The 15,734-nt window shown below is 41.4% G+C and overlaps 1 protein-coding gene across 8 annotated transcripts in view; it reads left to right on the top strand.

The window, feature by feature from the left end:
* Window positions 1-15,734, top strand: part of PDE4DIP (phosphodiesterase 4D interacting protein) — a 204,184-nt gene that overhangs the window by 107,808 nt on the left and 80,642 nt on the right. For 4 of the 8 annotated variants that reach the window (XM_061183601.1, XM_061183605.1, XM_061183606.1 and 1 more), the window contains exon 1: window positions 12,592-14,196. The exons of the other annotated variants lie outside the window; for them this stretch is intronic. In XM_061183601.1, the coding sequence (XP_061039584.1) occupies window positions 13,072-14,196 (1,125 nt within the window). In that variant the 5' untranslated portion in view covers window positions 12,592-13,071. Of the gene's footprint in view, window positions 1-12,591; window positions 14,197-15,734 lie in introns of those variants that run through there. 8 annotated transcript variants of the gene reach the window in all.

The raw sequence follows: 15,734 nt of genomic DNA, 5'->3' as shown, positions 1-15,734 counted from the left end.
TTTAACTCATAGAAAAGTCAGAGTATATTAACGTTGTGTTCGTATATACAACAGAATTAAGTCCTAGGTCCAGATGATTATATAAACAGTTTGATTACCTGCATCACTGCCCAGTGGAACATCTGAAAGTCATTCACATTTTTGAATAATGCTTTGTCCTGCCCATTGCAAGTTGTGTAGCACCCCTAGCCCCACTCATCATTGAAACAAGAAATGCCCCTGCAAATTGCCAAAATGCACTCTAGGATATGGCTGCTCGATAAGAACCACTGGTCTAGGGGGTCCTGGCCTTCAAAGCATTTAAAACCCAATAAAAGATTGGCATGTAAACAAAGAACTAAAATGCAGTGTGATAAATGAAGAGAGAGAAGTATACTCGTAGTGCTAAGAGGACCCAGAGATGAGAGGGATTAGCTCTATCTTTGGAAGTCAGAGAAAGCCTCACTTGGAAGTCAGCCTTGACCCTGGGGCCTTAAAGGCTGAGGGCACCAGGCAGAAAGTAGGAGAAGGGCATTCTAGGTTAGGGGAACAATATATACAATGGTGTGGAACACACTTAAGGAATTGGAAGTAATTGGTGTTATCAAATACATGATAAGTGTTGGAGAATGATGGAATATATAGCTGGAAAGTCCCATAAATGTCAAGCCAAGGACTTCATGTTGTAGGCAATGAAGAACTAAAAATTTAAAAATTAAGCAAAGGGAATAAAAGCTTATGAGTTGCATTATACAAAGGCAATCCTGGTGGTTGTTTAGACAGAGGACTGAATGAGCAGATAATTGATGTCACCTTTTGAGATAGCAAATCATGGTTTGATGCAGCTAGTAACTGCTTCAACTAGCCCATTCTGTGAATTAGATAAAGGTAAAGAATATTGTAAAACCAATTATAAAGCACTTCGTCTAAACAGTGATGTGTGACAACTCTTACTATTTGTGACTCCTGAAGTCCTTGCTGTGGGTGTTACCTTTGTCTGCTAACAGTAGCAGCATCTTAGTTCTACTGTATTATACTCAAACCTTAGTCTGCCATGCCACTTCTCACCACAGGAGCCATACCTCTACAATGCAGAAGGCACAGGTTCAATTTCTAAGCCCTGGGCCTGTTCCATAGAGGCTGAAGAATTCTCTCATCGCCAGCAAAGCCATCCCTGAAACCCCTTACAGATGTTAGGGAACGGAGGAGCTTGAGTTCTGAGGCCTGAACTCCACCTCCTCCCAACCCCTCACAATTGGGAACACCACAGTTGGGCTTTAGAAGAAAGAGAGCTCACAAGTCATACCCTTCTAGGTTTGAGTTGTCCAAAGGAAAAACACTCATCTTACTCCACCTCCCAGAGATGAATACTTCTCACGTGATCCCAGTATGAAAGTCTGGACTGGGAAATAGTCTCTGAGTACAGGAAGTTTTACTTCAGAGCCTTTCTTCCTCAAATAAGAGAGACAGTTTTGATAAAGCTTATTTGGTTTAATTGATTTTATTATCCCTCTAGCTGTTTGCCTTTTCCATTCTACCAAAACATTGTTCAGCATCCATTTTAGCGGGAGTGTACCTGTAGAATACTTATGAACTTCTTTTATATAATTAACTTCATAGAACAACAAAAAATGCCACAAACTTGACATGCCACGGATTGACAACACTCCATGTATGCTCTCAGTCCTCCGTGGCCATTCGGATGGACAGCATGTGGTGACCAGAGTGCTCAGGAGCTTTTATGATAGCGCTGTCATGCTGCGGCAACTTGTCTACCTCTTTCTTACTAGGGAGTCAGAAAATCTAATAAAGTGCAGTTTACAAAGCGTTTTTCTCTTCCTTACTGAAGGAATCCTCAGAGTTGCAGGGAAAAGCTGGCAATCATTCCAGTTATTGATATTATTCCCTTCTACAGAATGGTGGAAGCTTTATCTCAAAGAACTTTTTAAATGAAACCAGACCTGGAGGGTAGGAAGGCGGGGGTCTGGGGGGAATGGCGCGGGGGGGTGGGGTGGGGGGGAGGGGTGGCGTGGCGCGGAGGTAATGTACTTGCAAAGGAAATGTCTGGAGGAATTCTTGTTTTGTTTCCTCTTTTTTCTCTCCATCTTTCCCCCCAGTATTATATAAGCACTATTTATTAATGTGTAATTACACTGTGGTTGGCCTAATAAATGAAACAAGACAACAGAATTAGGGAGAGGCATCCATTAAGCCATCAGGACCTTCCTACTCACACAAAGCAGCAGACAGTCAAGCCATTGCATTTATGCCTTGTCTGGAACCTAATGTAAATATCACTGCATGCAGTGAGGCAGATTTCCTAAAATAGCAAACATTCCAGTGTTACCGTGGAGAGATCTGACGTAGAGGTTAAGGCAAGAATGCGCTCTAAATGCTCAAGGCAGAGACTGAAAACCTTGCAGGGATTAGCAGCTCAGGCAGCTCCAGCCAACTTCATGTAAGGAGAATTTTTTTTTAGAGCAGCTTTTCAATATCCCTTTCTTAAGCTGATGAATATTGAAAATGGAGACTCATTTACAAATCCTCATTCAACGTCACTGTCTCCCAGGCAAACCTTCATTGGTAACATGTCTCAGAAACAGACTTTATCAGATGGAAAAAAGAGGGGCTTCTTCATAGCTTTATTTATTGAGCACTTACAATTGCACAGGTACTGTAAAGTGAAGGAAGAGGAAGACAAAGACATATAAGGTTTAGTCTCTGACTTCTAGGGATTACAATCTAATTGGAAGGTAAGAAAGTCTCTGATGGAAACAAAATACAAGGCAGGAGAGAAAGGGATAAATCAGGGGCTGGGGTGGGCCGTGAAGATTCTGGTCTGTAAGGAATGAGTAGGATTTTAATAAGACATAAAAATATTAGGCATCAATTTATTTATTCATTCAATGATTATTTACTTAGATCTAGGAACATACTGATAAAAGTACCTCAGAAGATAACAAGATGAGTAAAGTGTGGTTCCTCTTCTTAAGGAGCTTACCAGCTAAAGGGAAGAAGGCAATATGGAAAAATGACACACATATTACTATAGGTATAAAAAGTGCTTTGGAAGGTCAAAGAAGAGAAAGATGTCTTTTGAGGGGATTAAGAAAGGCAGCTTAAAGAAAATACTTGAAGGTTGGTTAGGATTTTGACAAGAGGAGATGGTAGTAATGGGAAGGAACATTACAAGTAGATAAGAGAGCGGTAGGGAAGTTCCAGATAAGGAAGCAGTAGTTGGAATAGCGAGGATATGCAGGGGGACAATGAGTTTAGGCTAGAAAGATAGGGTGATACTAGAGTCAGAGGGCCTTGGATGGCAGGTCAAGAAGTTTATGATTGTGGGTAAGTCATTAGGTCTCCAGGTTACTATGCCCGAAAGTGATATATCTGAGATCTGTTTTAGGAAGATTAGTCTGGAAGGAGGAGCGATTAGAGGAGAAAGAAGGTGAGAGGACTAACTATTATGGAACTCTATTAAGATATGAGGTCACTAGAGGGTAACCAAGAATGGAAGTTTTGTGCTAAGGCAAAAGAACGAAATAAAATTTTAAGATATAATAAGTCATTCATTCATTCATCCGTTCATGTAATCCAGTCAACGACTGTTTATTGAGTGCCTACCATGGCCAGACACTGGTGCAATTAAGTGCTAGAGAAACAGTAAGAATAAGCATGGCAGAGTCCTTCCCCTCAGGGAGCTTACATTCTAATAAGGGAGCTAGTTAAATAACCACGTAATCAAACAAATAATTGCAAACTGTGATAAATACATTGAAAAAAAAACAAAGAGCAAGGATCAGCAAACTTTTTCTATAAAAGGCCAGAGAGTAAATAATTTAGATTTTGCAGGCCGTAAGATTTCTGCTGTTGTAGCACAAAAACAGCCATATGCAATACATGAAGGACTCGGCATGGCTGTGTTCCAATAAAGTTTATTTACAAAAACAGGTGGGGGTCGGATGGAGCCCACAATCCATAGTTCCCTGATCCTTAATAGAGAATTAGGAGGAAGGAGGGGCAGGCACTATAGTTAAGGGGAAGATGTCAATCAATCTTTCCTGGGGTAATTTTGAGATGTCTCTAACACATACAGGTGCAGATACAAATAGGTAGTTGGCCATTTGAGAGTTGAACTCAGAGGAGAATTCTGGAATAAAGATATTCTTTTACTGGTTCTGAACACCAATTCCAACACGTGTGTTGAGAGCAGGGACACTTCCCACACAGCACCGAGCAATTCTTAGACACAGAGTGTCCAAGAATTCAACTCAATTCTGACACTGTCTACCTGGAGATAGCATCAGAGGCCACAGGTTAAGGATTCAGTCTTATAAGACTGCCTCCACACCCCTCCCACTACACCCTCCCTCCCCCTCCTTCCCACCCCTGGGCTTCAGACAACAGTTGCAATCCCAGTTTATCACCTGTGCTTCTGACCAGCAATAGATTAGAGGTTCCAACAACCCCTCCTTGGACTTCAGACACCAGTCACAAGTCCAGATGTTACATGTACTACTGACTGTCTATAAATTTAGAGGTTCACACGACCCCTTCCTCAGGTTAGATTAGTTTGCTAGAGCAGGTCACAGAACTAAAAGAAACATTTTACTTACTGGATCACTGGTTTATTGTATCAGGATATAACCCAGGAACAGCGAGATGGGAGATATGCATAGGGCAAGGTATATGAGAAGGAGTGTGGAGCTCCCAAGCCCTCACCAGGCACCTCCCTGAATTTCCACATGTTCATCAACCCAGAAGCTGTCTGAACCCAGTCCTCTTGGGATTTTATGGAGGCTTCATTACAAAAGCATGATTGAATCATTGGCCATTGTCGACTGACTCAGCCTCCAGCCCCTTTCCCCTCCCTGGAGACTGGGGTGTGGGAATGAAAGTTCCAACCCTCTAATCACATGGTTGGTTCCTCTGGCCACTACCGCCATACCCCACCCCCACCCCCCACCCCCCCCCCTGTGTCCTAGTGGCATTCCAAAAGTCACCCTTATTAACAAAATAAAAGACCTTTATCACTCTCATCATTTAAGAAATTCCAAGGGTTTTAGGATTCTATGCCAGAAAGGGGGACAAACCAAATATATATTATTATAAATCACAATATCACAAATATAAATTGGAAGTTACTCATATAAAGGTGGAAAAGGATGAGATGATATTGAAAGAGAATAGAGATGAAAAAGGCCTAGGACTTACCCTCATTGAACACCTACAAAAAGTTCATGGTGGGTATGACTCTTACTCTGAATTCACGAATTTAGTTTTGCAGGAAATATCACATTTACTTTCTTTAAATCAATTTAATGTTACCCTGAGTCCCTATCCTAATCAGGCTGGTGGGAAATTAAATTCCATTCATTTGGTTCTTCCTCCTTCCCACTCTCTCAGTTATGTGAAGGTGAAGGTCCCTGGGCTTTATCAGGTGTCAAAGCGTCAAGGAGACTACTCTGATCATTGGTCCACCACTGAAGCACCCCTGCCCCAGCACATACAGTTCTACCAATCCTAACTGCTTGCTACATTGGACTCTTTATGGAGCCCCTTGACCTAGAGTCTAGCCTCTCCAAGTCACCCAGTGTCTTCTCCCCCCACAGGTCCTGCTTCTTCTGCAGGGCACTGATAATGGAGGTGGGTCCTTGTTACTCTTTGACCCCTCCCCAGTCTCTTCCCAACTGGGGTGAAATCTCACCCTCTCCTCTTTTGTTGACCTCAAAGACATTACTCTCTTCTCTTCCCCACTGGGACACCTGGCTTAATCTTCACCTGGTTTAGAATTTTATTCAAGTCAGGAAATGCATTTGACTTCAGGCAATCTCCGCTCTTTGCTCTGCAAAAACTCCCAAGTCAAGGGAATGCTAAGGGCCTTACCATCAGACTAGGAAAGAGGTAGGTAGGGGTATACAAGTAACATATCTATATCCAAAAATTTACCCTGTCACCATTTGGTTAGGGAAGAAATGTGAGATGAGCTGATAGAGAAGGAGATTAGGATCTTTTTATACAGATATTGAAATGCCAAGCTAAGAGTTTTGGACTTCATGCTATAGGTAGTGGACAATTATGGATCTTTACTATGAATGTTCTAGAAATAGTATGCAGGATGACTAGAGGGGTAAGCTTCTAAGGCTGTGTGACATGATTCAGGTTTCAGGTTTTAAGAACCTGAGAAGGACAGTGTAGGGAAAATGCAAAACGACATTTCTGAACACACTAGAGATGTTCGGAAACAGAGTCAAAAAGAATTTAGCATTTGGCTTGATAGGGAAGGATTCTGAGGAGTTAAAGGTAACAACTCCTTAGTTTACAAGTTTACCCTGTTGTAGAAAATGGTATGCCTGACCTCATCTCTCCTGATCTTTCTCTAGATGTTGACGATGTTAACCACCCCTCTCATTCTTGAAACTCTGTCCCCCTCTCACCTGTGTTTTGATTGTGGAAGAGCTCAACTTAGTTTTTTTCACTTAGTTTTTTTCCCTTAGTTTTTTTCCTCAGTCCCCTAGATACAGCATGTCCCAAGTCAAATTTTGTATTATCTTTTTGCAAATGGACTCAACTCCCACATTTCTGTTTGTTTAGGCAATATTTTTCTACCAGTCTTCCAGACCAAAAACTTTATCTCTATTTTTAACCTTTTTTCCCTTCATCCTCTCTGCTCATTCCTTCAAAATGACTCTCATATTTACCAGTTTCTTTCCATTTTTATACCAGACCTTTATTATCTCACATATGAATAATGGCAATGGATTTTTTTTAAAAACTTTATTTATTTTTGGCTGTGATGGGTCTTTGTTGCTGTGCGTGGGCTTTCTCTAGTTGCGGTGAGCAGGGGCTATTCTTCGTTGAGGTGCGCAGGCTTCTCATCGTGGTGGCTTCTCTTGTTGCAGAGCATGGTCTCTAGGCAATGGATTTTTAACAGGTCTTCCTGTAACCATCCCAAAACCTGTCCCTGAAACTCCAAGCCATCCTGTTGTCTGACTAATTTTCCTAAAATAAACTTTTCATCATGCCATTCCTAGCTCAAATTCATAACAGAAAGTCCAAATTCTTTTGCCTTTCTCAAACATTAACCAAATTCTAGTTGCCAATTCCCTCCATAGCATAGTGTCTGGCTTTCAGTTGGCCCTTAATATATGTTCTTTGAATGAGTAATTTTTGAGATGTACAGAGTGTATGTATAGATGTATAGAGTAGGATGAACCTGGCCACTCAGATATCCCACAAAATCGCTCCCTTTACTGACAGGCTAGCATCATATTTAACCCAACTTCCAAGACTTTTGATGATGCTGTTTTCTTTTTCTGGAGTCCTTTCCTTGGTTTCCTCCGTTCTAAGACCCATCTCAAGTCCCACTCTTGCCCCCTTCACCTGTATCAGCTCATACTTAACTTTTTCTGCACTTACATTGAAGTTGTTGGTACCATTTAGTTTACCAATCAGTTATTCTGATTGTAGCATGAACATTCTCTCCCCTTCAACTAAACTAAAAGCTCCCTGAAGACAGAGAAAAAAAACAAAAAACAAAAAACAACTGAGTTTGCATAAATTCTTGCTCATCAGTTGATTAACAAATATTTTGAAATTCACTTAAACAGCTGTGGATATTTAATAACTTGAAAGACTGCAGTGTTTACTATTTTAAGATCAATTCTGCTGATAACCATATTATAGCAATCTGTAGTTGAACTGGAAATCTCCCAGTTTTAAAACAAGTGTTTTGAAATGCTGTGTTATTAATTAATGCAAAGCATGATTGTTTCTGGCTTCTTAAAGATTTCCAACCAACAGAGGGAAATCATGAACATGCTTGTGGTGTTACCGTAAAGCCTAAGTGGCTTTACTTTGATATTCTTGCATTTCCTCATCTGCTTTTTTTTTTTTTTTTTAATTAATTAATTAATTAATTTTTATTTTTGGCTGTGTTGGGTCTTCGTTTCTGTGCGAGGGCTTTCTCTAGTTGCGGCGAGCGGGGGCCACTCCTCATCGCGGTGCGCGGGCCTCTCACTGTCGCGGCCTCTTGTTGCGGAGCACAAGCTCCCGACGCGCAGGCTCAGTAGTTGTGGCTCACAGGCCCAGTTGCTCCGCGGCATGTGGGATCCTCCCAGACCAGGGCTCGAACCCGTGTCCCCTGCATTAGCAGGCAGACTCTCAACCACTGCACCACCAGGGAAGCCCTCCTCATCTGCTTTTGCTTCTCTGCCAGAATCACTCCCCCCACCCCCCTTTGGCATAGTTTTTAGTAATTAGAACAGCTATTTCCAACGTCATAACTAGGATAATGAAAGCTAATACAACTGGTCTGGGACATGGGGATTTTTCACCTCTTGGAAACTCCCTCCCAGCCCAGAATTAGGTCTTAGAAACACTACAACACAGGGAGTACAAAAGTAGCTACGGTTCTAAGAGAATCTTCCTGGGCCCTCAAATCTAGAGATCAAAATAGAGATAGTGCAAAAGATCCCTACCATAATAATACTTAGGTATCTTGTTCCAAATGGGCATATAGTTCTCTAAATTCAACAATTTTGTAGTAGTTCTTCATTAATGGGTTTTTCCATTTATCTGCAGAACTTCTGATCGTTTGGCTGACATTTGTCTGAATACACTTTGAGAGAGTTCTAATTCAGTGGTTTTCAAAGTGTGGTTCTCAGCAGCATCTCCATGCTCTGGGAATTTCTTAGGAATGCAAATTCTTGGGCCCCTTCTCAGACCAACTGAATTAGAAACTTGTTAAATCTACCATTTAACAAGCCCTCCAGGTGATTCTGATGCATGCCAAAGGTTGAAAACCACTGTTTAAATTCAATATGTTTATTTTGTAGCTTAGGAAATTAAGGGCCAGATATAAGTGATTTGACTTAGGACAGACAGCAAATATGTGCTTGTGAATGCATTTATCAATCCATTTTGAGGGCAAACTGCTGATATATAAAATTAATCATTTGTTTAACTCATTATCGCTTATCATAATATGAAGCCTGTTCTCAGTAAGATTTTCCTTTATTATGTAATTTTGATAAGTTTTAGAAGTAATCATCCTATTCTAAATCATCACAAAAGCCCTAGGTCCCACCTTAACAACATGCTTTGCTTCAATCGTAAATGTATGGTGTGTAAATGTATATAAAATAATATTTTCCAACACTCATATGGATAGGAACTATGATGTTTTGAAGTCGCAATTGGGCCTTTTATAGAATTTCTTCTGGGCTATATTTTCCCAATTTTCAAAGCTGTGCTTATGATAAAGTTATAGGGGTTACTTTCCACCAAAGAAATCCCTCAGATTAAAAATTTATGGGTAATACATATTTTTATACTAATTTACTCCTTATCTTTTTAAATTGAACTATACTAACATATAAAATCTACAGATAAAGCAGTCAGTTCAATGAGCTTTAAAACTGTACACATCCATATAATCATCACCCAAAACAAGATATAGAACATTTTCATCACCCCAGAAAATTCCTTTGTGCTCCCTTGCAATTAATCCTCACCCTCCATAACCACTTTCTGAATTTCTATCATTATAGAAATGGTTAGACTTTAAGTTGTTAGACAAAATAAATGAAATCACACAGGATATAGTTAAATGGCTTGTTTCACTTAACATGCTTTTGAGATTCATTCATATTGTGGGTATCAGAGTTCATTCTTTTTTATTGATGGTTAATATTACATTATATAAACATATCAAAATGTGTTTATCCTATCTTCTTCTTAGTAATGCATTTTTTTTCCTATCACAAAATCAATACATGATTATAGAAAATTTTAGAATACAAATGAGGAAAGAAGAAAATAAGCATCCATAGTTCTACTCTCCAGACATAATCACTAATAACTTGTATATCCCCTTGAACCTTTGTTTATATAAGTTGTCCACATATATATATTTATCACATATTATAAAAGTTTTCATTTTTTAGGGTTCAAGTTTTACCACTCAGACTCTAAGTGCCTTAAATTGTCACAATTCTTAGTTTTAACTTTAGAATATTTCCTAATTTTAAAACATTTTAAAAATAATATATGAATATACATTCATTGCCCCAAATTCAAATGATACATGGTATATAGAATAAAAGTAAACGTTGCTGTTCAGCTCCCCATTTTCTTGCCTCCCCATAGATAGCCAGTGTTGACTAAATACAAAATCTTGACCAAGATGATATTGATAAACCATGAAGTGCTGAATTTATTATCACATAATTTTCCTTGTTTCATTTTTTAATTTTTATTTTCAATTGATCTGTACAAAAGTGATCTTTTAGTTTTATAATACCAAATGATCATGTTTAGGAGTGGTTCTAGTACTCTAGTTTACTATCCGTTTTGAGATATGGTCTTTAAATATGTTCTCTGGGAGTGAAGAGTGCTGTCTTCAAATTTTCTTTGAATGTTGAGTGATTTATTTCTATCTGTTGGAAGCCTAGATATGTATAGCTCTTTCAGTATGTTGATCTTTACTTACATATTCTTTACAAACATATTCTTCAATAGTAACTTGCCTTTTCTCCATTTGTACTGACTTGCTCTTCTATACCAACTACCCATATGTTGTCATTAAAGTTTAGAGACTACAGGTCAGGTGCAAAATCTTATTAAGGAATACAGAATAATACAAAGTATTATTTAGAGTTTGCTCCCCAGGAGCACTTTGTTTCATTAATTACTTTGTTTCATTAGCATTTTCCCCAATAGGAAAACGTGGCTTGCATCCACATTCAAAGATGAGGCCTGATTAATGTCTTAATTTGCACTTTTTGCACTTTTGAGTCCTTGCTGTTCTTTAGGATAATACTTAAGACAGGGTATGGCAGGGTGGTGTCCTGGCAGGCCAGAAACTCCTTGCCTCTCTATAGATCACTATGGATTCCAAAGATTGTTACAATTGTTACTTAATTTCTTCTGACTCTGAAGTTCATATACCTAGAGGTAGGCAAAAATGCACCTGTAGTGAGTTTTACTTGGAACTCTATTTTACATTCTTGGTTTTGGGACCAGAACATGTCTCTTTAGGTGAAATCACAGATGCAAAGTTCTGTAGCCTACTAAAGCCAAAGCTCTAAGGGCTGTTCTAATCTCTCACGATGGAGCTACTAAGATTTTGTTTTGATGATTAAATAAGAGAGTGATACAATTTTATGTGTGCAGAGCCCCGTAAAGCTTTAAAATTACTTTAAAATATTGTATTATAATATTAAAATAATAATATTAGCTATTATTATTGACATGATATGAGCCAAAATCTGTTAAAGCACTTCCCCCAAATCATCTCATTTAATGCTCAATAAGAAGTTGGGGGTTTATTATGGGCTTTCATCGAAGGCATCTGAATGTCTCCAGGTTTAGGAGTATGGGCTGTGCCCTGGACATGAGCTTCAGAAATACTTTGACTGTTGCTGGCCTTATTATCTCACAAAGTCAAGTTAGTGAAATCTAGCATTATTGTAATTGGGAAACGTCCTGCTCTGGGAAAACTCCAGATGATTGTGTGGGACTGTTTTTCCTCCCATCTGGAGTTTGCATACCTCTCAAGCCAGGGAGAGAATTGTTTATTATAAACGGATGTTGACACCTCGATTCCACCTAGAGAGAGCTCCAGCTTCCCTCCACTCTTTGTGTGCAATCTAAGCTCTGTACCCAAGGCTGGGTGACTTACTACTAGATAATGCTGAATAAGACAAGATACTAACTGAAGTCAGTGAAATTCCCAGCCCCACTTCTGCAGACAGCAGCACTCTCTGATACTCTGGACTCTTGCTCAAATAAATAAGGCCTTTTGTTCTAGTGTTTGTCTCCCCTCCCCACCCCCAAAATAAGGCCTACAGTCTACCTGAACCTGAAAGAGGATTCGGTGATGGCAATCTACTCTCAGGTGTCTACATCCTTGAAAAAGCTCATTTTCTCTGTTATCATCAAAATCTTGGTTAACCAGCTGCATTCATGTGGCTTTTGTTGGACTCCTTCTCAGGTGACTGCTTTGTGCCCTCTCTCGATTTCTTTTCTAAAAAAGGGCAAATCATCCAGGACTGCTAAACTCAACCGCAACATCACGAGGGGAGAAACACTTGTCCTCTTTTCTAGGTGCTCCCAACAGTCGAGGGGGAGGTTGAACTGAGCCTCCTAAAATCCGCCCTCCTTGCCACCTCCGGTTTATCAACCCATTCTCCCCGGCCGCTTGTGAAGACCTGGGGCCTTTTAATCCAGGCACCGGACTGGGTAGGGAGAGGAGGGGGGGCTGCAGGCGGGAGGGAGGCGGCGCGCAGCGGTACCTAGTGGCGCTGCCAGGCTGCTCCATCCAGAGTACGTGGCACTACCCGTGGAGAGAGGGGGAGGGGATTCAGCTTTCTCCTCCCCAAGCAGAGCCTCGGGACATCCCGCAAGGGCGGAAGGGAGGATCCGTGAAGGAACTGGTGCGCTTTGGGGGTGAAATTGTAGCAGATAAAAGTGGCCTAGCAGAGGTCGGCATCCGTCCTGCTCTCCACTCCGGTACCCACTGCTAGCCAGGTCTGTGCTCTACCGCGAGGAGCACTAAGTCGTTTGGGGGTGAGGGGACGCGCTCGCCACCCCGCATGCGCAGAGCGAGAAGCCGGCCTCCGGGACTACAGCTCCCAGAGGAGTTTGCCGGTGGCCGCAGGCGCCGAGCCTCTGGCGCCATCTTGAAATCTGATCCTCAATCTCTGAGTCTTTGCGTCAGCGGTGAGCGGCCGCTTGTGGACCGCGAGCCCAGCCAGCTGAAAGGGAGGACATTGAGGACACCGCGGCTGGTGGGAGAGACAGCTGGAGGAGACATGGCAGGTTCTGAGCGCGGCCTGCGCTGCTGTCACTCAGCATCCCCCTGAAGTGTTTCCTCGTCCGCCCCCTCCCCGAGGGGCGGGGCTGACCACTCTGGTACCCAGAGCCCGCGCGCGGGTGGCCGCGGAGCGCCTCTGCAGAGTGGGGACCCCATCGGGCTGTGCCATGCCGGCCGGAGGCCACCGGGGCGGGAGACGGAACGCAACCAAGCGCCAGTGAGTGATCACCGAGCAGCAGCCGCATCAGGGAAGCTCGGCAACCGCAGGAGGGAAGATGAAGGAGATTTGCAGAATCTGTGCCCGGGAGCTGTGCGGAAACCAGCGGCGCTGGATCTTCCACACGGCATCCAAGCTCAACCTCCAGGTTCTGCTGTCGCACGTCCTGGGCAAGGATGTCTCCCGGGATGGCAAAGCTGAGTTTGCTTGCAGCAAGTGTGCTTTCATGCTTGATCGGATCTATAGATTCGACACCGTCATTGCCCGGATCGAAGCCCTTTCTATCGAGCGCTTGCAGAAGCTGCTGCTGGAGAAGGACCGCCTCAAGTTCTGCATTGCTAGCATGTATCGGAAGAATAACGATGACACTGGCGCGGAGACCAAGGCGGGGAATGGAACCGTTGACATTTCCGGCTTACCCGATGTAAGATACTCTGCACTGCTCCAGGAGGACTTTGCCTATTCAGGGTTTGAGTGCTGGGTAGAAAGTGAGGATCAGACTCAGGAGCTACACAGCTGTCATGCTTCGGAAGGCCCCGGAAACCGACCCAGGAGATGCCGTGGTTGTGCAGCTTTGCGGGTTGCTGATTCTGACTATGAAGCCATTTGTAAGGTGCCTCGAAAGGTGGCAAAAAGTATCTCGTGTGGCCCTTCTACCAGGTGGTCCACCAGCATTTGCACTGAAGAACCAGCATTGTCTGAGGTTGGGCCACCGGATTTACCAAGTGTGAAGGTACCCCCAGATGGAGAAAGCATGGAAGAAGGGACACCGGGATCCTCTGTGGAATCTTTGGATGCAAGTGTCCAGGCTAGTCCTCCACAGCAAAAGGAAGAGGAACCTGAGAGACGTGCAAAGGAACTTGTAAAATGTGACTGTTGTTCAGATGAACAGGCCCCACAGCATATGTGTAGCCACAAGCTGGAGCTAGCTCTTAGCATGATTAAAGGTCTTGATTATAAGCCCATCCAGAGCCCCCGAGGGAGCAAGCTTCCTATTCCAGTGAAATCCAGCCCACCTGGAACCAGGCCTGGCCATATCATGACAGATGGAGTTAGTTCTGGTTTCCTTAACAGGTCTTTGAAACCCCTTTACAAGACATCTGTGAGTTATCCCTTGGAGATTTCAGACCTCCAGGAGCTGTGGGATGATCTCTGTGAAGATTATTTGCCACTTCGGGTCCAGGTATACAAAATGGCTGCATAGTGCCTTTCTGATTGAAGTTAGCTAGCCTCAGGCTTCACATGATTTCTGTCTAGGTGAAGGTTAATAATATTCTAGACTTGAGAAAATTAATCATTGAGCCCATTTGTGTCCCCTTTAGTAAATGTGATTCATTCAAATAATTTGATTTTCACAATCCTCTTTATAAGATTATCTATTGGCTTTCCCATTAATTATCAAAATTGCACACCTTTTAAGACAAAAAGAGAAAGATTTCTAATTCACCTTTACCCTATAAAAAACATTTAATCTTATTTCTGGCACTAGAACTCTTTCCTCTTACTTCCTTTTTCTATCCCCTACCCCCTTCTTTTTTTGTTTTCATTTTTAGATTTATGAATGTTTTTCCTATTCAGTAAGGGAGTTAGTTCTGCTATTTAACCCTCCCTAGAGCCTTTCATTGCACATGTGCCTCAAACTGATTAGAGCTTAGGGTAAAGGTTTGGGGAAAAACCTATTAATCCACCAAAGTATTGTAACATCTGGGCAATATTTAAAATAAATTAAGAGGTCATTTGAGGACTAACGATGACTTGTTCATAAAACAGACTTGGGAAGTCAAGTATCGTCATTTAAAATGTTAAGGCAAAAACTCTTTACAGCCAGTTTGTATACTGAGCTCTGTTTGAAGAAGTTTGATATTAAGTAGGGATTCATCCATTATCGGATGATAGGAGAGTTTTTTCCGTTGTACTCATGAATTTCTTAATGACTGGAAGATGACAGTTGATCTTAATCTGAGCTGTTCATGTCTGCCCAGTTGATTTCATACCAACCTTTTAAATTCAGCTACTAGTACAGGGACCTGACAGATGCTATTTTGTTTCTACAGCAACAGTAAATGCTAGGTTCAATTAATTTTGTGTAACATCTGGCATGTTCTACTTGATACAGATTCTCTAGTGATACCATTACAAAGGTGGACAATCTAGAAGGCATTTTTGGAAAGCTTGCTACCAGTCAACATCATCCCAGAAACTTAGAGCTTCTAAATGAAATTGTTGATTGTCACTTGAAATTTTTTTTAAAAATAGTTCTATTATGTATAATATTTGCATCTCAATAAGAAAGAGGAAATGGGAGAAATATTTTTGAATTTGCACAAAATTGTCAGAAGTAGCATATATTAAAGTGTTACCTAAAAGTATGACTATCCAAAAGTTTCAAACGTGTTTTCATTTGTATAAAATGTTTAGTATGCCTAACGCTTGTGTATTTTCTTTTGCTTCCTTTTCTTTCATTGAGCTTCACAGCTAAATTTGGGCTTTACAATACAGTATTTCTGTGAGCAGACATAGATGTCACAAATTAAACATAGTGTTTTCATATTAGGATCTAAAAATAGTTTGGACAGGCTGGATGGGAAATAAGCTTTTTTTTCCCCCTTTCAAATATGGCCAATATTGTAGAAAGGTGAAGACTTAGAAAATTACAGGTAAAACAAGAGGAGTTTTTTTGTCCATATTAAATTAAAAATACTCTCTTGGTGCCTGGGCTCA

This window comes from Eubalaena glacialis, chromosome 3 (genome assembly GCF_028564815.1).
Source record: "Eubalaena glacialis isolate mEubGla1 chromosome 3, mEubGla1.1.hap2.+ XY, whole genome shotgun sequence".
Taxonomy (NCBI): Eukaryota; Metazoa; Chordata; class Mammalia; order Artiodactyla; family Balaenidae; genus Eubalaena; species Eubalaena glacialis.
This window is presented reverse-complemented; position numbering and strand designations above follow the sequence as displayed.